Consider the following 23,648-nt stretch of genomic DNA (forward strand, 5'->3'; position numbering starts at 1 on the left):
CAAGCCCTCTAAGAAATGTGCCCCAAGAAGCACTAACTTTGTTTTTTCGTGTGCCATCCTGAAGACCTGTGCATTTTATTTTTCAGATAATTTAACATTTTTAATAGAGTGTGTTCTCTACCAAGTGGTAATGCTTTGGTACTATTCATATAGGACTGCTTATCCTAAAGACTTGACATTTCCCCAAGAGGAACTTCCGCTTTAGAAGTTTCATCTAAATTAAAATCTTTATCAAACATCAATATGGAGGGAGGTGACACGGGATGCAACATATACAGTCAAGTTACCTCTGTATATTTAGAAATTACTCTTTCAAGATATTCGCACCAGAGAGCTTAGTCTGCCCTGCTTAATATTCAGTAGTACAGGTTTGAATCATCAGAACCTTGGCAAGACCTTAATATTTGAAAGTTATTAACAACTACCTATAGGGGCGAGTCCATGTTTACTGAGTTATGACAAATTTATTATAACGAAGGAAAACAAGTATAGCCAGCCATCTTAAAAAAAATGCTCTAACCACTGCTTCTGAATATAGAAAGACTAAAACTACATACATTTATCATAAAACAAATCCCCTCTGTCCCCTGAAATTCCCCTAATTTCATTCATTAGAAGGGGTTTTTTTTTTTTAATAAATGGATACTAGGAAAGCCCAAGGGGATTTTTAAAAAAGACTTAAAAGCACTTTACAGCCGCATTCAGCTTTCCTATGAAATACTCAGCATCTTAAATATTGGGTTGGCCAAAAGGCTCGTTTGGGTTTTTCCATGACATTGTACAGAAAAAACCCAAACGAACGTTTTGGCCAACCCGATATTATGTACATTTTTTTTTCTTTTAGTAAGCTAGACACTGGCTTCAGAGTTTGTGGAACTGAAGGAAAACTAACCCACTCAAAACTATCCTAAGGGCCTCCCTGGTGGCGCAGTGGTTAAGAATCCACCTGCCAAGGCAGGGGACACGGGTTCGAGCCCTGGTCCGGGAAGATTCCGCATGCCGCGGAGCAACTAAGTCCATGCGAGCCTCTGCTCCACAAGAAGAGAAGCCACTGCAATGAGAAGCCCGCGGACCGCAATTAAGAGTAGACCCCCCCTTGCCACAACTAGAGAAAGCCCACGCACAGCAACGAACACCCAACGCAGCCAAAAATAGATAAATAAAATAAATAAATTTTTAAAAAACTCTATTAAAAAAACCAACTATTCTAGAAATCGTCATTTGGCAGAATAGCAGGTATCCAAGTTAAAAATAGGAGGGTCGTTTTGTTGCTTTGTTTTCCAAAATTTAAATTGTTTTTTGTTTCCTTTCTACATAAACCTCAGTCACCACGCATGAGTGGAGATGGGCAGAGGCTCTGGCCCCTGTGCCTCTGGCTTCTCAGCAGCTGCTTTCTCATTGCTGCAGCAAGACTTGAATAGATGTGTGTCAGATGAGGACTTCCCCAAGACAGCCTTTATAGATAATGCCACAGCATATTTTCTGTCTTATCCAGTATGTGAGATCCAAAATGGAAAACACTGTTAGAGCCAGAAGCCATCTCTGTATCTGAGCCATCATCTGACTGGTTACTATAACAGGGAGATTGGGCTGGAAAGGCACTTGAGGTGGTACTGTGAGCATCAGAATTACGACGTTTAAATTCCTTTGGCAGTTTGCTGATCTGGTTGCTTTTTATCCTGTTTCCAGATAAGAGTTTTCACTTTCTCTGGTTTCAGTGTAGTCTTTAGACTGGGTCCTGCCCTTGCATCTACCACGTGATTCCAGGTTTTTGTTTTTGTTTTTTTGATCCTGATGGTAATTTCTTCCATCTTTTCACAGCAGGACACGGGCATTACAGATGTCTCCTGATCAAGTCTCATGTAACCGACAGCAGCTCTGGAAGTCCTTTTCATAGAGTTTACTGTCAGTGAATCGAGAACTGGAGGATTTAGCTCTGCAAATACAGCAGCCCTCTCTACTTTGGTATATCTTTGGCTTGTGAAAACCAAACACCTCTTCTTCTGGGCAATACTCTTCCAAAAGCAGCCGATCCACATGCAATAACGTTCTGAGGTGTGGAGTGCAGGAGTGCATACCAAACCAATCCCCCCCTCCAATCACTCCCTCCTCCTCAACTGCCATGTCTAGAACGATTGTCTCCTGCAGTTCAGCGGCAATTAAAATTTGAGGTTAGTACCAATCAGGAAATAAAGTAGCAGTCTCCTCTACTTCACAATGAGCTTATTTGTTTGTTTTGAGCCAAGCAACCAGTTGTGGCCACCCACAGTTTCCCCATCAGTTTCTCTTTCTACATTCAGTTAAAAACTACAGCTCCCAGAAGACCCCCTCGGTAGGAATGGGGGTCTGGAAGAGGTACAGGTGTGCCTGACCCTAAAGCAAGCTCATTTAGCCCCACCCACCCTGCCTTAATATCATTCTGGAAAAGCACCTAGAAGCTTGTTTGTTTAAGGGGCAAGGGCTCAAGAAACCTCATCTTGTGCTGGTCCTGAAGGAATCACTTAAAGATATTAGGCAACAGCAATGAGGAAGGAAAATTATAAAAGATCTGGCAGATGACACAGTTCAGTGGAACCTCAACAAACATGACAGCCAACTAACCCTGGAATCCCCACAAAAATGAAGGCCTCAGCAACCACACCCCGGTGGGCAGCCCCAGGGGCTACAGGACGGAATGTGCAGGGGGCAGAGTCTCCTTCCACGATGCCATCTGAATGAGGTTCCAAAGTAAACCGTCACATTATGAATTGCTATTGCTCTTACAGGAATAATTTACTCCACATAAGAACTTGGGCTCCCTCCTTACCAGTTTCAGAAGCTTCATTAAATGTAATTACCACAGCATTCACTATGCCAAAAACATGGAGCTACAGCCATTGTCTTTAAAAGAAATACATCTAAAATGGTGCAGGCACTCTGGTAAACAGTCTGGCAGTTACTCCAAAAGTTAAACATTGAATTATCATATGACCCAGCAGTGACACTCCCAAGTGTATTCCCAAGAGAAGTGAAAACGTATCTGCATGCTAAAACTTGTACACAAATATTCATGGCAGGATTATCCATGACAGCCAAAAAGTGGAAACAATCCAAATGGCCATCAACTGAGAATGGATAAACAAAATGTGATATAGTCATATGACAGACTATTATTCAGTCATAAGAGGGAATGAAGTACTGATGTGTGCTGCAACATGAATGAACCTTGAAAACATTATGCTTAGTGAAAGAAACCAGACACAAAAGGCCACATATTGTATAATTCTATTTATATGAAAAGTCCAGATTAGGCAAATCCATAGAAAGTAGATTAGTGGTTGGCAGAGGATAGGGAGAGAGGAGAATGGGAGTAACTGATAACAAGTGTGGGGTTTCTTTTTGGGTGAGGAGAGTGTTCTGGAATCAGGTAGTGGTGATGGCTCTACAGCCATCAGAATATATGAAAAACCAAAAAAAAAAAAAAAGAATATATGAAAAACCACTAAACTGTACACTATACACAAGTGAATTTTATGGTATGTGAAAGATTCCTCAATAAAACTGCTGTAAAAAAAAGATAGAACTAACCCCCCCACCAAAAGTTTGGGGGAAGTATGGCCAGAGTGTCAATTTTTATTCCTACTTTTTGGAGTTTTGTTTGTTTTTTTTTTTTCAAAATTTCCCTCTCTAATGTGCAGCTATTACTTCAGTAACTGAAGCTCTGGGATCAGAGAGATTCTGCTGGATTCAAATCCAATCTCTTTCTGGATGAACTGGATAATTTTGGGCAAGTCAATTATTCTAAATCTCAGTCTCCTCATGAAAAATGGGGGGAATAATATCAATGGCTTCATAGGGCAGTTGTGAGAGTTTAATAAGAGAATGCTGTAGATAAGAGCCTGGCATATTAGTAAGTGCTCAAGCAACACTAGCTGCTGCCAGTTTTGCTATTAAGAATACAGTGCAGTAAAATAACATTACTAATTATCATAGGTAGCACTTACATAGCACTGCTGTGGTGCTTTACATAATTTTAAGGTGTTTAGTCCCCACAACTGCCTTGTGAGGTAGGTATTCTTATGCCCATTTTACAGATGAGCATTTACTGTGGAGTAGATGCACACTTGCCAGTGACATGCAGTCTGTACATTTTGTGGGAATTTAGGAGCAGGTAATGAGCACAGAGAGCTAAGGCAATCAGGGAGGACTTCGTGAAGGAAATGGCCCTGGAAGGAAAGGAAGGTGAGCCCTGGATAACCCCACATGGGTGGGAAAGTGTGGTGAGGACCCTGCAGGTGAAATGGAAGTTACCAAAGAGGCGGGAAATATCAACATTTGTTCATTGTGGGTGATGAATACAGATTATATTATTTCCTGCACTTCTGCACCTTAGAAATAATTACTAATTAACAAAAATTTAAAATATTTAATCATGTTGTAGAGGGATAAAACATTTTCTTTCCCTCAGTCTTTGACTTTCTTGTATATACATACAAGAAAAAACTTGCTGGTTAGAAAAATGAGTAAATGCCAGTTTCTTTATTCTTTCTAAAATAAAGAATATTTATTCTACACTAATAGTATACTATACTAAAAATTGCTTGTAAACACCATACTGTTGTTTGTGATCCTGTACGAGTGTCTGTATAAGCCTTTCCATGCACTGAATGCTACTCTGAGGTAGACACCAGGAAGCATAAATGCAGGGTCATAGATCCAATTATCAAAACGTGAATCAAGCAGGGGCCAATGGGAAATTTCTGTACTTCCCTTTCAATTTTGTTGTGAACGTCAAACAGCTCTAAAAAAAAATAGTCTAAAAAAAGTAAATCAGAGACTGGGCAGGCTCGCGTCCCAACTCCGCTTGCTTACCGGGCATCCAGGTCGTTTCTCACGTGGTCGGGGCCGGGAGCGTGAAGTTCGAATCCCCAGGTCTGCGCGGGCCCAGGCGGCAGCCGGTGCAGCCCTCCGGGAGGAAGGACTAAGTGCGAGGACCTGGTGACCCACTACCCTCCGGGCACGCGCTCTAGCCCCGCCTCCCGGCCCCTTCCTTTGAGAAACCCCTTAGCAATCACGTGAAAGAGGCAAGCCGGCTGCTTGACGTCACGCAGTGCGGACCAATGGTAGCTTCTGTTTATATCGCGGGGGGGGGGAGGGTAGGAATATTCACGCCCCCGCTGCCGCCGAGTTGCCCTCTATCGCGGGTGGTGAAACCTAGCCAGGGTGGGAGGCGGCGTGGCTGCAGCGCGGCGGGGAGGGCCGCGCCGGTTGCCTTCTGCAGCCGCGTCTCCGTCAGTTCCCGTCGCCGTCACTGAGGCGCCGTGCGGCTCCAGTCCGGGGCGGAAGCTGCGGCCGTCGCGGCGGCCGGAACCGCGTCCCGCCTCAGCGCCCGGAGGACATGCGGGAGAGAGAATGAGCCAGAGGGACACGCTGGTGCATCTGTTTGCCGGAGGGTACGTCCCAGGAGGGGCTTGCAGACTGGGGCTGAGGGCGCTGGGCTGAGGCCGAGGGCCGTGGCCTGAGACGCGGGCGAGAAGGGAGAAGGGGCTTCAGCCCCGGGAACCGAGTGAGGCCCGGGCGGGGAGGGGTGAGGGGACTGGAGCCGGGGGAGCTGAGGGAGCCCACGGGACTGAGGCCGAGGCGGGGAGGGGTGGGAGGGCGACGCCGGCAGGACGTCAGGCTTTGGGCCCGCGGAACCGGAGCGAGGCCTAGAGAGTGGCCGGCGGGGCTGGCGTCCACGCAGGCCCAGTTCACGCGCCGCGGCCTAGCGGACGTCGGGGATGCGGGGCCGTGTAAGGCCAGTAACTGCAGGCTTCACGTAGGTTGCTCGGCCGGGGCGGCGTTAGCGGGGAAAGCGGGAAGTGCGGAGGCCGAGGACAAAATGGGCGCCGGGCCTCCTCCTCCTTCCGTCCCTGGCGCGCGGGCTGCGGGGCTGCCTCACGTCGCTCACGCCCCGCCTCGGATCTCCGGCAGCTGATTTCCGGACCCTCCTCGGCCCCGGTGGGTCGTCGGGGCTTCCGGCGCCAACTGGAAGGCTTTGGGGTTCTGTCGCCCGCAATAGCTGTAGGTTTCTAGGTCTTGGAAAATTTCCTTTCTCCAGGTTGCGAGATGCGCTACAAAGCGACAGTGCTTCTGGGGTCGGATTCTATTCCTGAGAACCAGGCGTCTTGTACACCCGCTGCTTTTCGTCTGCTTAAAAGGAGAAAGTGGGGGGTAGGGGAGAAGTCAGAAGCTTTGGCAGTAGTTACTGTGTGTACAAGATTAAGACTAAACTTAAAGTCTCAGTTCCCTGATTGCCAACTTGAGTACTACAGATCTTTTGTTCACCCAGTTTAGTCTCCTTTTTAGGTTGTTCCTTCCAAATTATTTAGAGAGTCGTAACAATTTTAAATTTAGGAGTTACTTCTTATCTGTAGGATCACAGTCTTATCAAAAATGGCTACGGTGAATTATGCTGAGACGCTTTGCTGCCATTATGACCATATAAAGTCGCATCCCTTTAAAGCATACAGTTTGTTTTTAAATCGACTACTTTAAGAATATTAAAGTAATACATAGGCGGTTCTATTCACAGTGGCTTGATTGGAGTTAAACGTGTGGACTCTATTGCCAGTTATGACAGTACTTTCCTTGAGTTGGCACATTCATTGAACAAACATTTATTGTACACCAATTATGGGCCAGGCACTGTTCTGGCATTAAAATACTTTTCATTTAATACTGTTCATTTAATTCGTGAGACAGGGTTTAGGCAGGGTTTGCTTTCTATATTTCTGATACGAAAGAATAATCTTGGCAAACTAAATCATTTTTTAAAAATGATTAGCCATGTAGATGTTCTTGTAAAGATGTGCAAATAATTGGGTTCCCTCCCATAATTAGATCATAAGGTAATTTTTGAAAGTTAGGATACCACACATCTACTTCTGGCCACTATTTTGAGTGAAAAATGGACACACTTTTTGATTTTAAATCATCTTCATCTGTAAAATGAAGAAGTTGTACTAAGTGATCTCTAAGGCCCTATTCTAGGTCCTAACATTTTTATTGCTCTGCATTCAAGATTCAGATGTCAAGTTTTGTTTAAAATTTATTTGAAATGTTAGCTTGATTGCACTAACTTCCCAGTTTGGATTAGGATCATCAGCCACGTTGTTGTTACTAATGCCTGTCAAGGCCCTTATGGTTAGCGTTTTCTTTAAAAACAGAAATGGGGCATTTTTGCAGCATCTAAACCCAAATAGATTTAGGAGCCCCTCTACCCCCCCAAAAAGAACCTAGCATATGCAGGTTTTTTAGAGTATTAAATGAAGTACTTGTTTATAGGTCCTGACACAAGATAGGGACTCAGCCTTATAAATTTTCTTCTTTTCCATCCCATTTCGATTTCATGTTTATATGTGGTCTCATAAGTCATTCCAGTAAAACTTGGCTTACCTTTTTTAGAGAAACAGTAGAACTAGGAAGGATGGTAAAGATCATCTGGTTTTGCCCCTTCAAAATATGGGAAAATACCAAGGTATAAAAAATTTACCCAACATTAAACAGCTTTTCATACATGTAAAATGAGAGTTAAAATAATCTCTGAAGAACCTCCCAGCTCTATATTAAATGAAATCATTTAGAATAGATTTCTGTATGAAATTTCTATAGAATATTCTGGAAGTCTGTATGCTAAGCATTATGGAAATGCAAACTGAGTTGTGGGTAACATTGTTCTTAATTGAAGATGTCTAGTATATCTCAAAGTTGCATATTTAGGCAATCTTTTTTTGGACGTTCTTCATAGAAAACTAGATTTCATTTTTTTATCATGATAGAATTATGTAAATTAGGAGTTAGGAAACTTATTTTTTACTTTAATAATAACAAGATAGAGAAAAGGCGAGAGATCTTTTTATTAGCCGTTGTGCAATAACCAATAACATTTCACAGTGGCATTTAATCTTTAGACAAAAATTGTCTTAAGGTGGAGCCTTTGGTTTGTTTTCCTGATGGTTATAATCGTATTTATTCAAATATGTGTTTATCAGGATCTCAGATTTCTAGTAGCCTTATAGATGTATTATTAAATCAGGAAAACTTGAAACAGACTAGCACTGGACCTTGGGTCTGGGTGACCGACTCACATGCATAACTCGTGCTTTCTTTAACACACCCTTTGGTCCCATTATGTTTTTGTCAGGGTTAATATTCAGAGTTTGTAAGGTCATCGGTTAGGTTGATTGAGTTACGGAGGCTACTCACAACTGCCCCAAAAGGGTGTAAATATGATTTAATTTTAGCTATGCTTTTAATAACACTATATGTTTGTGTATGAAGACGTAAGCAGTATGTTTTTAAATTCTTTTATAGATCTACATTGTTTAGTTGTGTGTCAACTGCATATGTCCACCAAGAGGCAGTTTGGGTTTTTTTCCATTTGAGAGAGAGATTGCCTCAAATGGGAGGAATAAACCTTCAACATTTAAGTGGATGAATTTCATTCCTTTGTAGCTCCTGTGACAGCGAGAGCTTAATACATACAGTTAGTAATTTCAGATTATCTAAGAAATGGTTTATTTTTATATCCTGGAATTAATCCATTCATTTATCAAATCATTTATTTTTCATTTATTCAGTAAGAAACTCCATTTGGGTGTCAGATAATGTTGATTCTGTAGAAATTTTGTCATAATATTTGTTAAATTACTTGCACCTGTTTCCTTGTAAAATCAGGGCAGAAGTAGACTACTTAAAAGTATAATGTGGTTTATTTACACTTTGTCTACATTTTTTATTAGCCTTATTTCCATAATTTTTATAACCTTTTTCTTTTTTTTCTTTTTAAAAATACATTTTAATTCTTACTAATAGATTGCAAGACTAAGGTAATTTGCTTATCCTGATGTATTCTCAAACTTACTTTCCTGTAAGGGGATTAGTGTAGTATAGCATTGTGGGTCAGGGACGCCTGGGAGTTTCCAAGACCTTTTTGGTGGTCTGAGACATTAAAGCTCTTCTCATAAAAATTATAACACATTATTTGCCTTTTCACTGTGTTGACATTTGGACTGATGGTGCAAAAACAATGACTGGTGAAGCTGCTGTTACCTTAGCATACATCAAGGCAGCATCACCAGACTGTCCTAGTAGTCACTAGCACTTGCAATTTCAAAACACAGGGTCTCTTAAGAATGTTCTTGAAGCAGTAAAAATTAATGTTTTAAATCTTGACTCTTGGGATTTCCCTGGTGGTCCTGTGGTTAAGACTCCACGCTTCCACTGCAGGGAACGTGGGTTCAATCCCTGGTCAAGGAACTAAGATCCCACATGCCACATGGCACGGCCCAAAAACAAAAAATCTTGACTCTTGAGTACACATCTTCATTTCATATTCTGTTTGGCAAATGGGAAACATGAGTAAAGCATTTCTACAATTGTTTCATCCTCAAGCTGAACTAGCCTCTTTTTTCATGAGAACCACTCTTAAAAGAACAATTGATAGAGAGACTATGACAATTCAGACTTGAATATTTGGCAGATATTTTCTCAAAAAATGAAAGAAGTGGGCCTGTTGGTTCAAGAAAAACCACAACAGATGATAACATTTGTTGCCATATGATAAAATTTGAGTTTTCAAGCAAAAATTAGAATTTTTGAAATCTTTTTTTTTTTATCGTTTATTTATTTATTTATGGCTGCGTTGGGTCTTCGTTGCTGCATGCGGGCTTTCTCTAGTTTCAGTGAGCGAGGGCTACTCTTCATTGTGGTGCGCGGGATTCTCATTGCTGTGGCTTCTCCCGTTGCTGAGCATGGGCTCTAGGCACATGGGCTTCAGTAGTTGTGGCTCGCAGGCTCTAGAGCGCAGGCTCAGTAGTTGTGGCACACGGCTTAGTTGCTCTGCAGCATGTGGGATCTTCCGGGACCAGGGCTCAAACCCATGTCCCCTGCATTGGCAGGCGGATTCTTAACCCACTGCGCCACCAGGGAGGTCCCTTGAAATCTTGAATAGATAGAAAATGTAATTTTTAAAATATTGTATCACAAAATGTATCTACACTTGGAAGACCTGTATAATCCAGTGAACCAATATTTTTCAAATAACCAATGCATGATGTTATAAAGTAGTGCATAGGTAAAAGATTCAGAATGTAAAATAAAGCAATGGATTTTAATGTAACAATATGAAAAGTTTATTGGTATAGTTCAGATTCCATATTGCAGCTAATTTCAAGAGCCTACAACATGCCCAGTTTTACTGTAATATTGAAAAATATCCACAGTTATCTGAAAGGGAGCGTTGAATTGTTACACTAAGTAAATTATATCATTAATTAAAAGATTTCAGTGCCATGGTTGGGGAAAAAGTGGGGTAGGATAAAGGGGAGTAATGGGGGTGCACTGTAGTTCTAAGTAGGAGGATAGTGGAGTCTTTTTGAGAAGGTGACTTTTGAACAAAGACTTGGAGAGGAGAGAGTTAACTATTCAGAGGGAACAGGCAGTGAAAAGATCCTAAGTAGGGTAGGAGCACTGAAATGAGGCAAGTATAGCCAGAGTAGTAGGCCATTGTTAGGCCATTGAAGATCTTTGGCTTTTCTGAAATGGGAAGAGTCATTGCAGGAGTTTTAAAGCCAAATTTTGGTCGTACCATGCTTAGAATAGACTGTACATAGGGCAGGGCCAGAAGTAGGGAAATGATTTGGCTACTGGAGTAATCAAAGTGAGAGGTAATGGTTCTTCAGAGAAGGTTGTAATGTACTGTATGTGGTGTGTGAAGAAAAGACAAGAATAACTCCAAGGTTTTTAGTTTAGGCACCTAGAGGGAGGGAATTGCTGTTAACTGAGATGGGGAGGTTGTGGATGGCATAAGGTTGGGGGAAGATCAGTATGTAGTTCCATTTAAGACGAAAATTTGAGAAGTAGAGAAGTCAAAAAGCCAGTTGTTTAGGTGGCTGGTTATATTAGGTAACTCCAGGTAGGAGCTCTGGACTAGAGATAACACATTTAATACTTAGTGGAACATAGATGATGACATGAGCCTAGACGAGGTCAGTAAGGGAGTGAATATAGAGCAGAAGAGAGGAAATTTCAGCAAAAGAGATCAGAAGAAGAGCAGGAACCAGCAAAGTAGACTTAAAAAGTACCCAAGAAAATGTGTTCTGAAAGTCAAATGAAGAAACAAATATACAGTATTTAGGAAGGACGTATGTTATTGTCCATTAAGATGAGGTCTGAGAGCTATTAATTATTGAATTTAACAATTGTGGAGACCTTTCGTTACCTTGACCAGCAGTTTCCAAGGCAGAGCAGGGGGAAGGAAATCTGATGGGAGTGGGAGAGAAATTAGAGACAGTAAATAGGATTTTGAGATTTGTTACAAAGGGGGATCAAAGAAACAAAAGAGTAATTTGGGTGGGGGGTGTTACTTTTACTAAAACTACCACATACCTTCAGCATATTTTGCTTCTGTAGTGAATTTTAGTCTTGATATCATTGTTTTTCCTTACATTGAAGACTATACATCTACATCTTGGGCTGTATGATAACGGCTTTTCTCTGTGTTTCCATGTTTATCAAAGTTGTTGGTTAACATTTTCTTTTTTTTTCAGTTTATCAGTGTTTTGATTTTGCTTTAGTATTTCAAATAAGCCTAGCTTGTTAATTTTTTTCCTGCATGAGAAACACTACATGTACCCCCCCAGCCAAATACCATTATTTTCAACCACTCTTATATTTGACTTTTCATAAGTTAGTCTGTCGAGTATGTAGAATATGTCCTTCATTCTTCAAGAACTTGTTTCTTGCCTGAACGTTAAAGCTTCAGAAGAAATAACCTCTACAAATATACTATCAGAGAAACAATCTTTAGTAAGACTTTCTAAATGATTTTTATGGAATTTCAGAGACAGGCTACATGTTTTGAGATTGCAAAACTCTATAGGTAACATTTCTTTTTTTTTTTAATTTTTAAAATATTTATTTATCTAATTTTGGCTGTGTCGGGTCTTAGTTGCAGCAGGAGGGCTCTTCGTTGCTGCACGCGAGCTTCTCTCTTAATTGTGGTGCCCAGTCTCCAGAGCATGTGGGCTCAGTAGTTGCAGCACGCAGCTTAGTTGGCCCGTGGCATGTGAGATCTTAGTTCCCTGACCAGGGATTGAACCCTTGTCCCCTGCATTGGAAGGCGGATTCTTAACCACTGGACCACTAGGGAAGTCCCTGTAGCTAACATTTTAATGAATCTCTTTCTTAGTGGTATTTCTTAATATGACTAATGCCCTAATTAGGAAATTACAGGGGAGTGTTACCTGCAGCAGAAAAATGACAAAATATTTTAACCTATTCACTTTGCTTTACAAAGCTAGACACTGCAGTTGTCTGACAAAATAGTTTTGTTTAATGTTAACAGAAATATATTTCTAAAGTACCTGCATATACATATATATGTGTGTATATACGTACATACACATACACAAATATTGTGGACCCAATCAGAATAGATTTTGTCCGTTTATAAATTAACCTTGCCTATTCAGAACAAGTGTCCTGATCCATACATGCTCAAAAGGTCAGAATCAAAGATATGTGTGTAACAGCCACAGTCTTAGAATCCCATTTCTTTTCCTTGACCCATCCTTTCCTTAGCAGAAACCTGGGGCACCTTAAATTCCTCCATAGGTGTGCTTAGTTAAGTTCTCTAAAGCCAGGGGAGCTGAATCTAGTGGTTCAGGCCCTTGGGGCTATCCTGCTGATCAGGTTTTGCATCTGCACTGACTAGGGATTTATGACTCTTGGCATAATGGCTGAACTGATCTGCTTGTTACTAATATTTACTTGGTGAACAATTTCTTTTTCCCCTTCACTATCTTCCCCCAACCTCCCACATTTCTGATTCTTGTGTTGCTGTAACTTGGGTGAGGGAGGGTATTTTAGGGCCCTCAGAGTCCTTTCTCTTTCTTAAAGATCAATTTTCCCAGATTGTTTCGTTTTGTTTTTTTTAACCAGTTTCTTGGTTCCGTTGTGCCTAGCTTCAAAAAAAAAAAAAAATTTCCATTCTAAGCAGCTTTTAGCCATTGCTTTACTCAAGGGATCCATAGCCCTTGAGTAGTTAGAACCCCTGACGTGTCAAAAAATTTTATCTTCATTATATACAGTAAACAAGTAGAAGCCACACTTGAAAGTTCTGAGACATTTACTCCCAAATTACCATAGGCTAAAAATGTGTCTACATTCCAGTAAATTCCTGGGGTGACTTGATTTACTTATTGTATAATTTCTCAAACATCATGAAAATAGAATAGTTTTAAATGTCTTGTAAAGGTGTTTCGTGATAACCATGTCAAACAATTCTTAAATATTCTCTAAAATCAATGCATAGTTATATGATAACCTGACTCTCACCAAGCAACCTTGGCCTCATATCTTTAAAAGGTATGACATTTGCCTTTGAAACTTTAAAATTGGCATTGATCCAAATAGTTTTACGAAGAACACATAGTTGAGATTTTCTAATGTGGATATACCAAGGGTATAGGGGCATTTTACAGTTTTATTTGATTCATAACCTTAGAAACCCCCTTTCTAGATTTTTTTTTTTTTTTTTTTAATTTTTGGCTGCATTGAGTCTTCATTGCTGTGTGCGGGCTTTCTCTAGTTGTGGTGAGCGGGGGCTACTCTTAGTTGCAGTGCACGGGCTTCTCATTGCAGTGGCTTCTCTTGTTGTGGAGCATGGGCTCTAGGCGCATGGGCTTCAGTAGTTGTGGCACGCAGGCTCAGTAGTTGTGGCTCACGGGCTCAGTAGTTGTGGCTCACCGGCTTAGTTGCTCCACGGCATGTGGGATCTTCCCAGGCCAGGGCTCGAACCCATGTCCCCTGCATTGGCAGGCGGATTCTTAACCACTGCGCCACCAGAGAAGTCCCCTTTCTAGATCTTTGATATTACAGAATAACACATTTATATGCTCTTCTGCTCTCAAACTTGGCTGTTCTCTCCTTGGAATTCTTTGCTAATTGAAGCATTTAAAGCAAATGAATGAGAGACTTTGAATTGTAACTTTTTCTTTTAACAGTAAAGCATCCAACTTAGTACTTTCTTTAGTAGCAAATTATATTGGTGACACCTTGCAATTGATCTTGACACATTGGCCACATCACTGGATCAGAAGGGACTCAGGACCAGCTAGAAGGCTAGAAATAAAATGAGGCCCTGCTTTAAGGCACTTGCAGTGTGGATGGTGAGGGGAAATATAAGAGGAAGTTTAGAATGTAAAACCAGTGAGACTTGAGGATAGTCGGGTATCAGAAGGCCTCTTTATCCTTTGATCTCCCTTCGAACTGATGATTGTTAGCCTCCAATACCGCAGGAGCATGCTTGGTGTGTTAAACTCTAATAATTAGAATTAGAGCAGAGGCCAGTATGGTTGGAACAGAGTGAGTGAGAAGGTGGATAGTAGATGAGATCAGGAGGAATCAGGGAAGATCAGATTGTGTTAGATCTTGTAGGCCATTGTGAGGACTTTGGCTTTTATTCTGAATGACATAGGAAGCCTTTGGAAAGTTTTGAGCAGAGGAGTGACTTAATCTGACAAGATTTTAATATAGTCACTCTTATGTATTGAGGGAGTGGGGTAAGGGTAGAAGAAGAGAGACACTAATTAGGAGGTTAGTCCAGTAACTTCGACAAAATATTGTGGCTTAGACCAGGGTGGAAATGGTGAGAGGTGGTCAAGATTCTGGATTTATTTTGGAGTTCTGAGTCAAAGACACTGGCGCAAATACATCATTTTTTCATGGAGTCCATTGGGTCCCAGAAACATCAACCACATTCTCCAGTTAAAAACCCGTGCTGTTTTTAAAGGATACTTACTGCTAAAATTATGATTAAATATTTATTTAAAAATAAAGAAGTTTATACGTATAGTTTTTAAAAAAGCTGCTGAAATAAAAACCAACGTTTCCCTGCTCCCTTCCCCCATGTCTCCTTACCAGCGGGAACTTCTTATTTTATCTACTTAATAGTTAGGTTTGGCGTAGAATTCTAGAATAAGTAATCTTCTGCAGTTGTTGAGTAATGTGATGCTATTATGACTTTTCCTGTGTATGCGACCTTTTGTTCTTTCTAGAAATTTATGAGATCTTTGTCTCCAGTATAATGAAAGATTGCAATATTGTAACTTGATGTGGGTTTTTTGCATCCATTGTACCCGTTAAACCTGAGCTCACAGTTTGAGTTCATGTGCTTCAGAAAATTAGCCTTCTGCCCTGGAATACAGTTTTACCCATGGTGGGGAGGAAGAGAATACCACCTGGTATCCTAGCTTTGCTACATTACCCGTCAGCCAGTCCTTCTGTTTTAAATTCTTAGCCTTACCTCCATCTTGAGTACTTGGTGCACTTAGTCATTAGGCCTGTTGTAAGGAGTTCAGCAGGGCAAAACTGTTTGCTTCTCTGCTTGAAATCGTGTTAATTTCTCCTCTCTTTGTCCTTGTGGCATTTTCCTTTAGACAGTGAGTTTTGACATGGTGAAGAGATAAATCTAATGTAATTAATCCTGCTTTCATACATAGAGATTTTTAAATGTTTATTGACAGCAGTAGTTTTGTTCTCTGCATCAATTATGATGATTTCAGTGTACAAAATAATTACTTTAAAGTGACTAAGATAAAAAGCAGCATGAGAAACACTGGAGTGTCACTCCTGTACTATATACCTATTGCATTTTATAATGTAAAACTGCTTCAGGACAGTGTAAGTGCTTGTGTATACACCCACTTATACCGCCCTCCCCCCGCAGCTCTGTACAGTTTATATCGTCATGTATTTTATTTATTGAAGTGTTTTTTTTAGGAATCATAGTATATATGTCTGTCGTCTGCCATAAAGTATTTGTAATAGTTCTGTTAAAACATTTAGTTGCTGGGCTTCCCTGGTGGCGCAGTTGTTGAGAGTCCACCTGCCAATGCAGGGGATACGGGTTCGTGCCCCGGTCCAGGAAGATCCCACGTGCCGCGGAGCGGCTGGGCCGGTGAGCCATGGCCACTGAGCCTGTGCGTCCGGAGCCTGTGCTCCGCAACGGGAGAGGCCATAACGGTGAGAAACCCGCGTACTGCAAAAAAAAAAAATTTTTAATTTAGTTGCTATAATCAGTAATAGATGCTGACAACTTCAGTAGCTAATGCTTATTGAGTACTTTCTATGTGTCATGTCATGGGTTATATCATTATCGTAAATTATCCTTACAACAAGCCTGTGAGGCATAGATACTGTTCTTCCCTGGTAGGTTGGTTGGTTGTTTTCTTTGTGTAATGTGTTTATTCTCTCGGAACCAGGAATGACTGAGTATGATATAGGTAGTCATTCCTGTGAATGTGCTAACTTTGCTTTTTGCTTGTTTTTGTTTATTTTAATTATGTAAGTAATTCATGTTCAGTGTGAAAACCAAGGACATATTCTTTAGGTTTTACAGAATATAAATTTGCATGTTTATTACAAATTTGGGGTCTATTGGGGTTTATGTTCAATAAGCTTACGTAAATATATTAAACAGCTTTCAAAAAGCTAGGCAAATTTGAATTAAAAACAAATATGAGTTACTATAAATAAATCACTACTGTAGTGTGAATACAGTGTGGTCTACTATGTAGGCTCTCTTGAGTTCTGTAGTATGTACTAAAGTGTATACTGTGATGATTCATATCTCTTACTACGTAGCATCAACAATCAACATAAATAAACTATGGCTTCTGTTTTTAAGACTCTCCTTGGGCCTTATATATAATTAGGGGGTTTTTTTTGTTGTTGTTGTTTTTAAGAAGATGTTGGGGGTAGGAGTTTATTAATTAATTTATTTTTGCTGGGTCTACTTTTCTGTGCGAGGGCTTTCTCTAGTTGTGGCAAGTGGCGGCCACTCTTCATCGCGGTGTGTGGGCCTCTCACTATCGCGGCCTCTCGTTGCGGAGCACAGGCTCCAGATGCGCAGGCTCAGTAGTTGTGGCTCACGGACCTAGTTGCTCTGCGGCATGTGGGATCTTCCCAGACCAGGGCTTGAACCTGTGTCCCCTGCATTAGCAGGCAGATTCTCAACCACTGCGCCACCAGGGAAGCCCTATAATTAGGTTTTTAAGCCTATTTCATAGCTGCTTAAAAATATCAGTTTCTTATTCATTGAGTGTAGAACTCTCCCTTGGCCTGCTTAATTTTGTTTCAGATCTTTTATGGCCCTACTATTTGTCTAATTGACGCTTGATTTCTGAAAATATAATCATGGTTTTGATCTTTTCTTTTGGGGGGATTAAATTTTTTAATTTCCTATTTAAAGTCATAAATGGAATTTTTGAGAAATACTAATTTTTTGGTTTCCCAGTACATATAAAGGTTTGCTTATACTATACTGTAGTCTATTGTGTTCAATAGCATTATGTCTAAAAAGAACAACGTATATACCTTAATTTAAAAATGCAGATGACCCGGGGACTTCCCTGGTGGCGCAGTGGTTAAGAATCTGCCTGCCAATGCAGGGGACACAGGTTCGATCCCTGGTCCGGGAAGATCCCACGTGCCGCGAAGCAGCTAAGCCCGTGTGCTACAACTGCTGAGCCTGAGCACCACAACTACTGAAGCCCGTGTGCCTAGAGCCCGTGCTCCGCAATAAGAGAAGCCACCGCAATGAGAGAAGCCACCGCAGTGAGAATCCCGCACACCACAACACGGGTTTGAACTGCACAGGTTCACTTATAGCCAGATTTTTTTCAGTAAATGCATACCATAGGACTACACAACCCATGGTTGGTTGAATCCACAAATGTGGAGCCACGGGTACAGGAGGGCTGACTATATAGTTATACGTGGATTTTTGACTGTACAGAGGATCGGCACCCCTAACACCCAGGTTATTCAAGGATCAAATGTACTTGATTGCTGGGAATTCCCTGGCTGTCCAGTGGTTAGAGCTCCACGCTTCCACTGCAGGGGGCATGGGTTTGATCCCTGGTTGCGGAACTAAGATCCTGCAAGCCGCGAGGTGCTGCCAATAAAATAAAATTTTAAAAACCCAAATGTATTGATACTTGATTGCTAAAAAATGCTAACCATCATCTAACAACACAGCGTTGCCACAGACCTTCAATTTATTAAAAAACGCAATACTTGTGGGACACAATAAAATGATGTATGCCTATACTATAATCAAAACATAGGACATTTCTGTTATCCCAGGAATTTCTCCATGCCCTTTGCGGTCAGTTATTCCCACCTCAGCTGCCTCTTGGTGACCACTGATCTTACTTCTGTTCTAGTTTTTTTGCCTTTTACAGAATGTCATAAAAATGAAAATGTTATAAAATGAAAGCCTTTTGTGCTGGTTTTTTTCAGTCAGCATAATGTTTTTGAGATTCATCCAGGTTGCTGCTTTTTATTACAGAGCAGTAGTCCATTGTATGAATAGACCACAGTCTGTTTATCCTTCATCAGTTGATGGACATTTTGGTTGTTTCCAGTTTTGGGCTATTAAGAGTAAAGCTGCTGTAAATGTTCATGGACAGGTCTTTGTGTAGACATATACAGGCATAGCACGTTTTATTGCACTTTGCTTTATTGTATTTTGAAGATAATGCGTTTTTTTTAAAAAAAAACAAAGGTTTGTGGCAACCCTGTGTTCAGCAAGTCCATCAGAACCATTTTCCCAACAGCATTTTTATTTCTTTGCTCATACCCTTTTTCTGTCCTATCACATTTTCCCATGATTTTCCATTCTTCATCAAACCTAGCATAAAAATGCTCAGTTTTAGCCACTTCTTAGGGTCTTTGTTTTCTTATAAAGTTTTACACATAAAACTTAAATAAATTGTATGCTTTTCTCTCTTTTTAAATTGAAGTATAGTTGATTTACAGTGTTGTATTTGTTTCTTGTGTTCGGCAAAGTGATTGTTATTTTTATATATATACTTTTCAGATTCTTTCCCATTATAGTTTATTACAAGATATTGAATATAGTTTCCTGTGCTGTACAGTAGGACCTTGTTGTTTATTTTATATATACTGGCTTGTATCTGCTAATGCCAAACTCTAATTTATCCCTCACTCTCCCTTTCCCCTTTGGTAACCATAAGTTTATTTGTAAGTTCATTTGTAGCATTTTTTTAAGATTCCACATAGAAGTGATATCATATATTTGTCTTTTTGTCTGACTTCCTTCACTTAGTATGATAATCTCTAGGTCCATCCAGTGTTGCTGCAGATGGCATTATTTCATTTTTTTTTTCAGGGCTGAGTAACATTCCATTGTGTATATAATACCACATCTTCTTTATCCATTCATCTGTTTATGGACATTTAGGTTGCTTCCATGTCTTAGCTATTGTAAATAGTGCTGCTATGAACATTGGGTGCATGTATCTTTTTGAATTAGAGTTTTCTCCAGATACATGCCCAAGAGTGGGATTGCTAGATCATATGGTAACTCTATTTTTAGTTTTTTAAGAATCTCCATACTGTTCTCCATAGTGGCTGCACCAATTTACATTCCCACCAACAATGTAGGAGGGTTCCCTTTTCTCCACACCCTCTCCAGCATGTATTATTTGTAGACTTTTTGATGATAGCCATTCTGACTGGTGTAAGGTGATACCTCATGGTAATTTTCATTTGCATTTCTCTGATAAGTAGTGATGTTGAGCTTCTTTTCATGTGCCTGTTGGCCCTCTGTATGTCTTCTTTGGAGAAATCTCTATTTAGGTCTTTTGCCCATTTTTTGATTAGGTTGTTTTTTTTTGATATTGAGTTGTATGAGCTGTTTGTACATTTTGGAAATTAATACCTTGTCAGTTGCATCATGTGCAAATATTTTCTCCCATTTCTGTAGGTTGTCTTTTTTTCTTTTTTTTTTGCCGTACACGGGCCTCTCACTGTTGTGGCCCCTCCCGTCGCGGAACACAGGCTCTGGACACGCAGGCTCAGCGGCCATGGCTCATGGGCCCAGCCGCTCCGCGGCACGTGGGATCTTCCCGGACCAGGGCACGAACCCGTGTCCCCTGCATCGGCAGGCGGACGGACTCCCAACCACTGCGCCACCAGGGAAGCCCTGTAGGTTGTCTTTTCGTTTTGTTTATGGTTTCCTTCACTGTGCAGAAGCTTATAAATTTGTTGTTTATAGAATGGATAAACAACAAGGTCCTACTCTTATAGTACAGGAACTGTATTCAATATCCTGTGATAAACCATAATGGAAAAGAATATGAAAAAGAATATGAATATATATGTATAACCAAATCACTGTGCTGTACAGTAAAAATTAACACAACATTGTAAATCAACTATATGTCAATAAAATAAATTTTAAAAAGAAACTCATCTGTTTTGTCAAAGCAAAAAACTTATAAGTTTGATCAGCATTTTTAAAAATTAAGATGTACTTTTTTTAGACATAATGCTATTATTGCACACTTAATATACTACAGTAAAGTGTAAACATAACTTTTATATGCACTAAAAAAAAAAAAATTCATGTGACTCAATTTATTGTGGTAGTCACTGTATTGGGATGGTCTGGAACTGAATCTACAATCTCTCTAAGTATGCCTGTATGTGTTGATTTTTCCCAGGTCAACATCTTAGGAGTGGGATTGCAGGGATGTACGGCAGTAATATGTTTAACTTTGTAAGAAACCACCAGACTTTTTCTCAAACTGTGACTTTTTTTTTTTCCTCCAAAATCTACCATTTTGCGGGAATTCCCTGTGTTCCAGTGGTTAGGACTCTGCACTTTCACTGCTGGGCCGGGGTTCAGTACCTGGTTAGGGAACTAAGATCCTGCAAGCCACACAGTGTGGCCCCCCCAGAAAAAAAAATCTACCATTTTGCATTCCCACCAGCAGTGTTTGAGGTTTCTAGTTGCTCTGTATCGACACTTGTTATTGTCAGTCTTTTTAATTTTATCCATTAGTAAGATGTGCAGTGTACCTCACTGAGGTTTTAATTTGCATTTTCCTGATGAAAAATGATTTTGAAAAATCTTTCTGTTTATTTGTATCCATATATCTTTGTTGAAGTATTTGTTCATCTTTTTTTAGTTGTTTTTATTTTTGAGTTTTGTTTCTGAATATAAGCATTTACAAGATAAGTGTTTTGCAAATAGTTCTCTCAGACTGGTTTGTTTTTTTCATTTTCTTAACAGTTTCGTTCAGAGTGTGGAATTTTAAACTTTGGTGAAGTCCAGTTTATCAGTTTTTTTCTTTTATGATTCATGCGTTTTTTTCTTTTATGATTCATGTGTGCCTAACCCAAAGTCAAAAAGATTTTTCTCCAAATGTTTCCTTCTAGAAGTTTTATATAGTCCATTTTGAGTTACTTTTTAAAATATGATAAGAGGTAAGAATCAAGTTTTATTTTACATGTTGATGTTCTCTGTTTTTCATTTGTTGTGTTAATTTTTCACTTTTATTGGATAAAGTTTGTTTCAGTTTTATTTTCTTGATGGCATGTACTGTTAAATTAATACGAAATACTCTTATTAATGATTTCTTGTCTTAACTTTTTTTGGAATGGTATTGTTTTCATGCCTGCTTTCCTTTTATTATATCTTTTGTATATACACATTTTTAAAATTCTATACGTAGAATTGTTTAGTATCTTTCTGTGGTGAGCTGTTTTTCTTCTTGCTCTAATGCCTGTTTTGGAGGTCCAGGTTACTTCTGACTCAGTCTGCTTTTCTCTTTCAATGCAGTAAGAGGTCTCTTGAGTGATTTTCCTCTGGTTAGAAAACAGTTCTCAGAACTCCATTGAGTAGCTATTAATGCTTTAAGAGAAAATTATTTTCCAGTCTTGCATTTAAAAAGAATAAATTACTCACCCTCTTATATACTTTCAAAAAGTTTAAATAATATCATTTAAGAGCTTTTATTTTGTTGTTGTTTTGGTGATCAGTCCTTATATTTAAATTGGATTCTTCTAGCTAAGCCTACCTACTTTGCACAGATTCCCGTATGGTGGGCCTAACATACGGATTTTGAGACTCAAATTCCGTATTTATTTGTAGGTGAAATGCCTCTGAGTATTTGGATATTTAAAATAAGGGGACATGTATGATTATCCATCAGTGGTTTATTTCATATTGCTCTCAAGACCATTTCTTGAATTTTGAAAGATAAGATAGGAGTTTGAGAAATAGGATATACTTCAAATAATGGTCTAGGTTTCAACACAAGTAATATCTGGGCAGGGAGTACCAAATAAAGCCCTAGAACAGTGTTTAAAAGCTATGATGTGATGTACCAGTAAATTTCAGTAGTAATACCCACTGTTTGGAATCTTCAGCTAATTATTCTTGCTAGGTAGATATTAAGCTCAGTTACTTTTAACTACTAAAGGTGTTTGTATACAGTCAAATAAGTGAAACATTTAAAAAATTACTTAGTCTTCTAAAATCAAAAATCGTAAATTTTAGTACCTTCACAAAGCCCCAGTTGTTCATTTGTTTCTTAGCTCTGCGCATGTGTACTAATTTGTGAATTAAGTAGATAAGTTTTGTTCTTTGCATTTTTTTGTAGATGTGGTGGTACGGTGGGAGCTATTCTGACATGTCCACTGGAAGTTGTAAAAACACGGCTGCAGTCATCTTCTGTGACACTTTATATCTCTGAAGTTCAGCTGAACACCATGGCTGGAGCCAGTGTCAATCGGGTAGTGTCTCCTGGACCTCTCCATTGTCTAAAGTGAGAGCACAGTATTCATGAATTTTTTTTGTCGGCTTTACCTTAGTGATGCCCATGTTTGTTTATTTATATTCTGCCATACTTAAAAAGGTTTTTACAAACTTAATGACAGAATTACTCCCATAAATTCAGTAGAAACAATAATCCCTAATGGAGAGGAACAGTAAATTGGATAATATGTACATTGGATAAAATGTAATATTATTTCCAAATCATGTGTATTTGGAGTATTTTTCTACATTTATCCAGTGGATTTATTTTCTCAAGACATTATAGGTATTTTGTTTTGTTTAAATAAATTCATTTATTTTTGAAATGTGATCATGTTAAATGCTAACTCTTTATGTGTATTTTTAATTTTCAAAGTGCTCACACAAGTAAGTACATCCAATTAATGTCAGTCTGATTTTTATATGACCTAAATATAACTAAGGTTTAAAGCAGAGTTCTACTGATTTTAAAATGTACTTCAGTGATAGGCATTTCTTAATGGTTTGAAAAAGATGTGTTTTTACATTTTACCATACTTCATTGTGTTACAAATTAGATTTGAAATTTCAAAACTATTGAAATTGAGTTTTATATGTTTAAACTTAGATATGTAACTGAATGCCCTGGGTGTCTGTCTTATCAGCTCAGTTGGGACATAATCTATTTGAGCTTAGTTCAGTGGTGTTTATTTTGTAGTAGCAAGTAAACTCATACTGTGTGTTTTTCACTACCAAAAGATTTCATCACTCTTTTCTTTTTTAAAATTTACTTAAGTACATGAGTAGGTAGAATAAAATTGTTAACAATTTGGGGTTAAAATGCCATTGTTGTAGATATATACTTCTATCTGCTTAATAATAGAGTATTTTAATATCATGATTTTGACAGTTATTACCGAATGTAATGCTCCTCTTAAAATTCTTCCTTTGACCTTTGTGACAATACTATATTTTTTAAATTCTATTTTTCAGTGGTTTTGCCTTCTCTGACTTT

At 39.3% G+C, this 23,648-nt stretch overlaps 1 protein-coding gene and 1 pseudogene across 7 annotated transcripts in view; one reads left to right on the forward strand and one right to left on the reverse strand.

The window, feature by feature from the left end:
- Positions 1 to 1,325: 1,325 nt before the first annotated feature.
- LOC116753220 lies at positions 1,326 to 2,124 on the reverse strand (annotated as a pseudogene).
- A 2,732-nt stretch (positions 2,125 to 4,856) lies between these two features.
- Positions 4,857 to 23,648, forward strand: part of SLC25A36 (solute carrier family 25 member 36) — a 41,294-nt gene continuing 22,502 nt past the window's right edge. For 5 of the 7 annotated variants that reach the window (XR_004349632.1, XR_004349634.1, XR_004349635.1 and 2 more), the window contains exons 1-2: positions 4,857 to 5,432; positions 22,500 to 22,664. Coding sequence is in view for 2 of the 7 variants with exons in the window: in XM_032630047.1 (XP_032485938.1) it covers positions 5,392 to 5,432; positions 22,500 to 22,664 (206 nt within the window). In the remaining 5 variants the exon portion in view is untranslated. Of the gene's footprint in view, positions 5,433 to 19,816; positions 20,038 to 22,499; positions 22,665 to 23,648 lie in introns of all 7 variants that reach the window. The other 2 variants (XM_032630048.1, XM_032630047.1) reach the window with 2 other exon arrangements.

The sequence above is a fragment of the Phocoena sinus genome, chromosome 4, assembly GCF_008692025.1.
Source record: "Phocoena sinus isolate mPhoSin1 chromosome 4, mPhoSin1.pri, whole genome shotgun sequence".
Taxonomy (NCBI): domain Eukaryota; kingdom Metazoa; phylum Chordata; class Mammalia; order Artiodactyla; family Phocoenidae; genus Phocoena; species Phocoena sinus.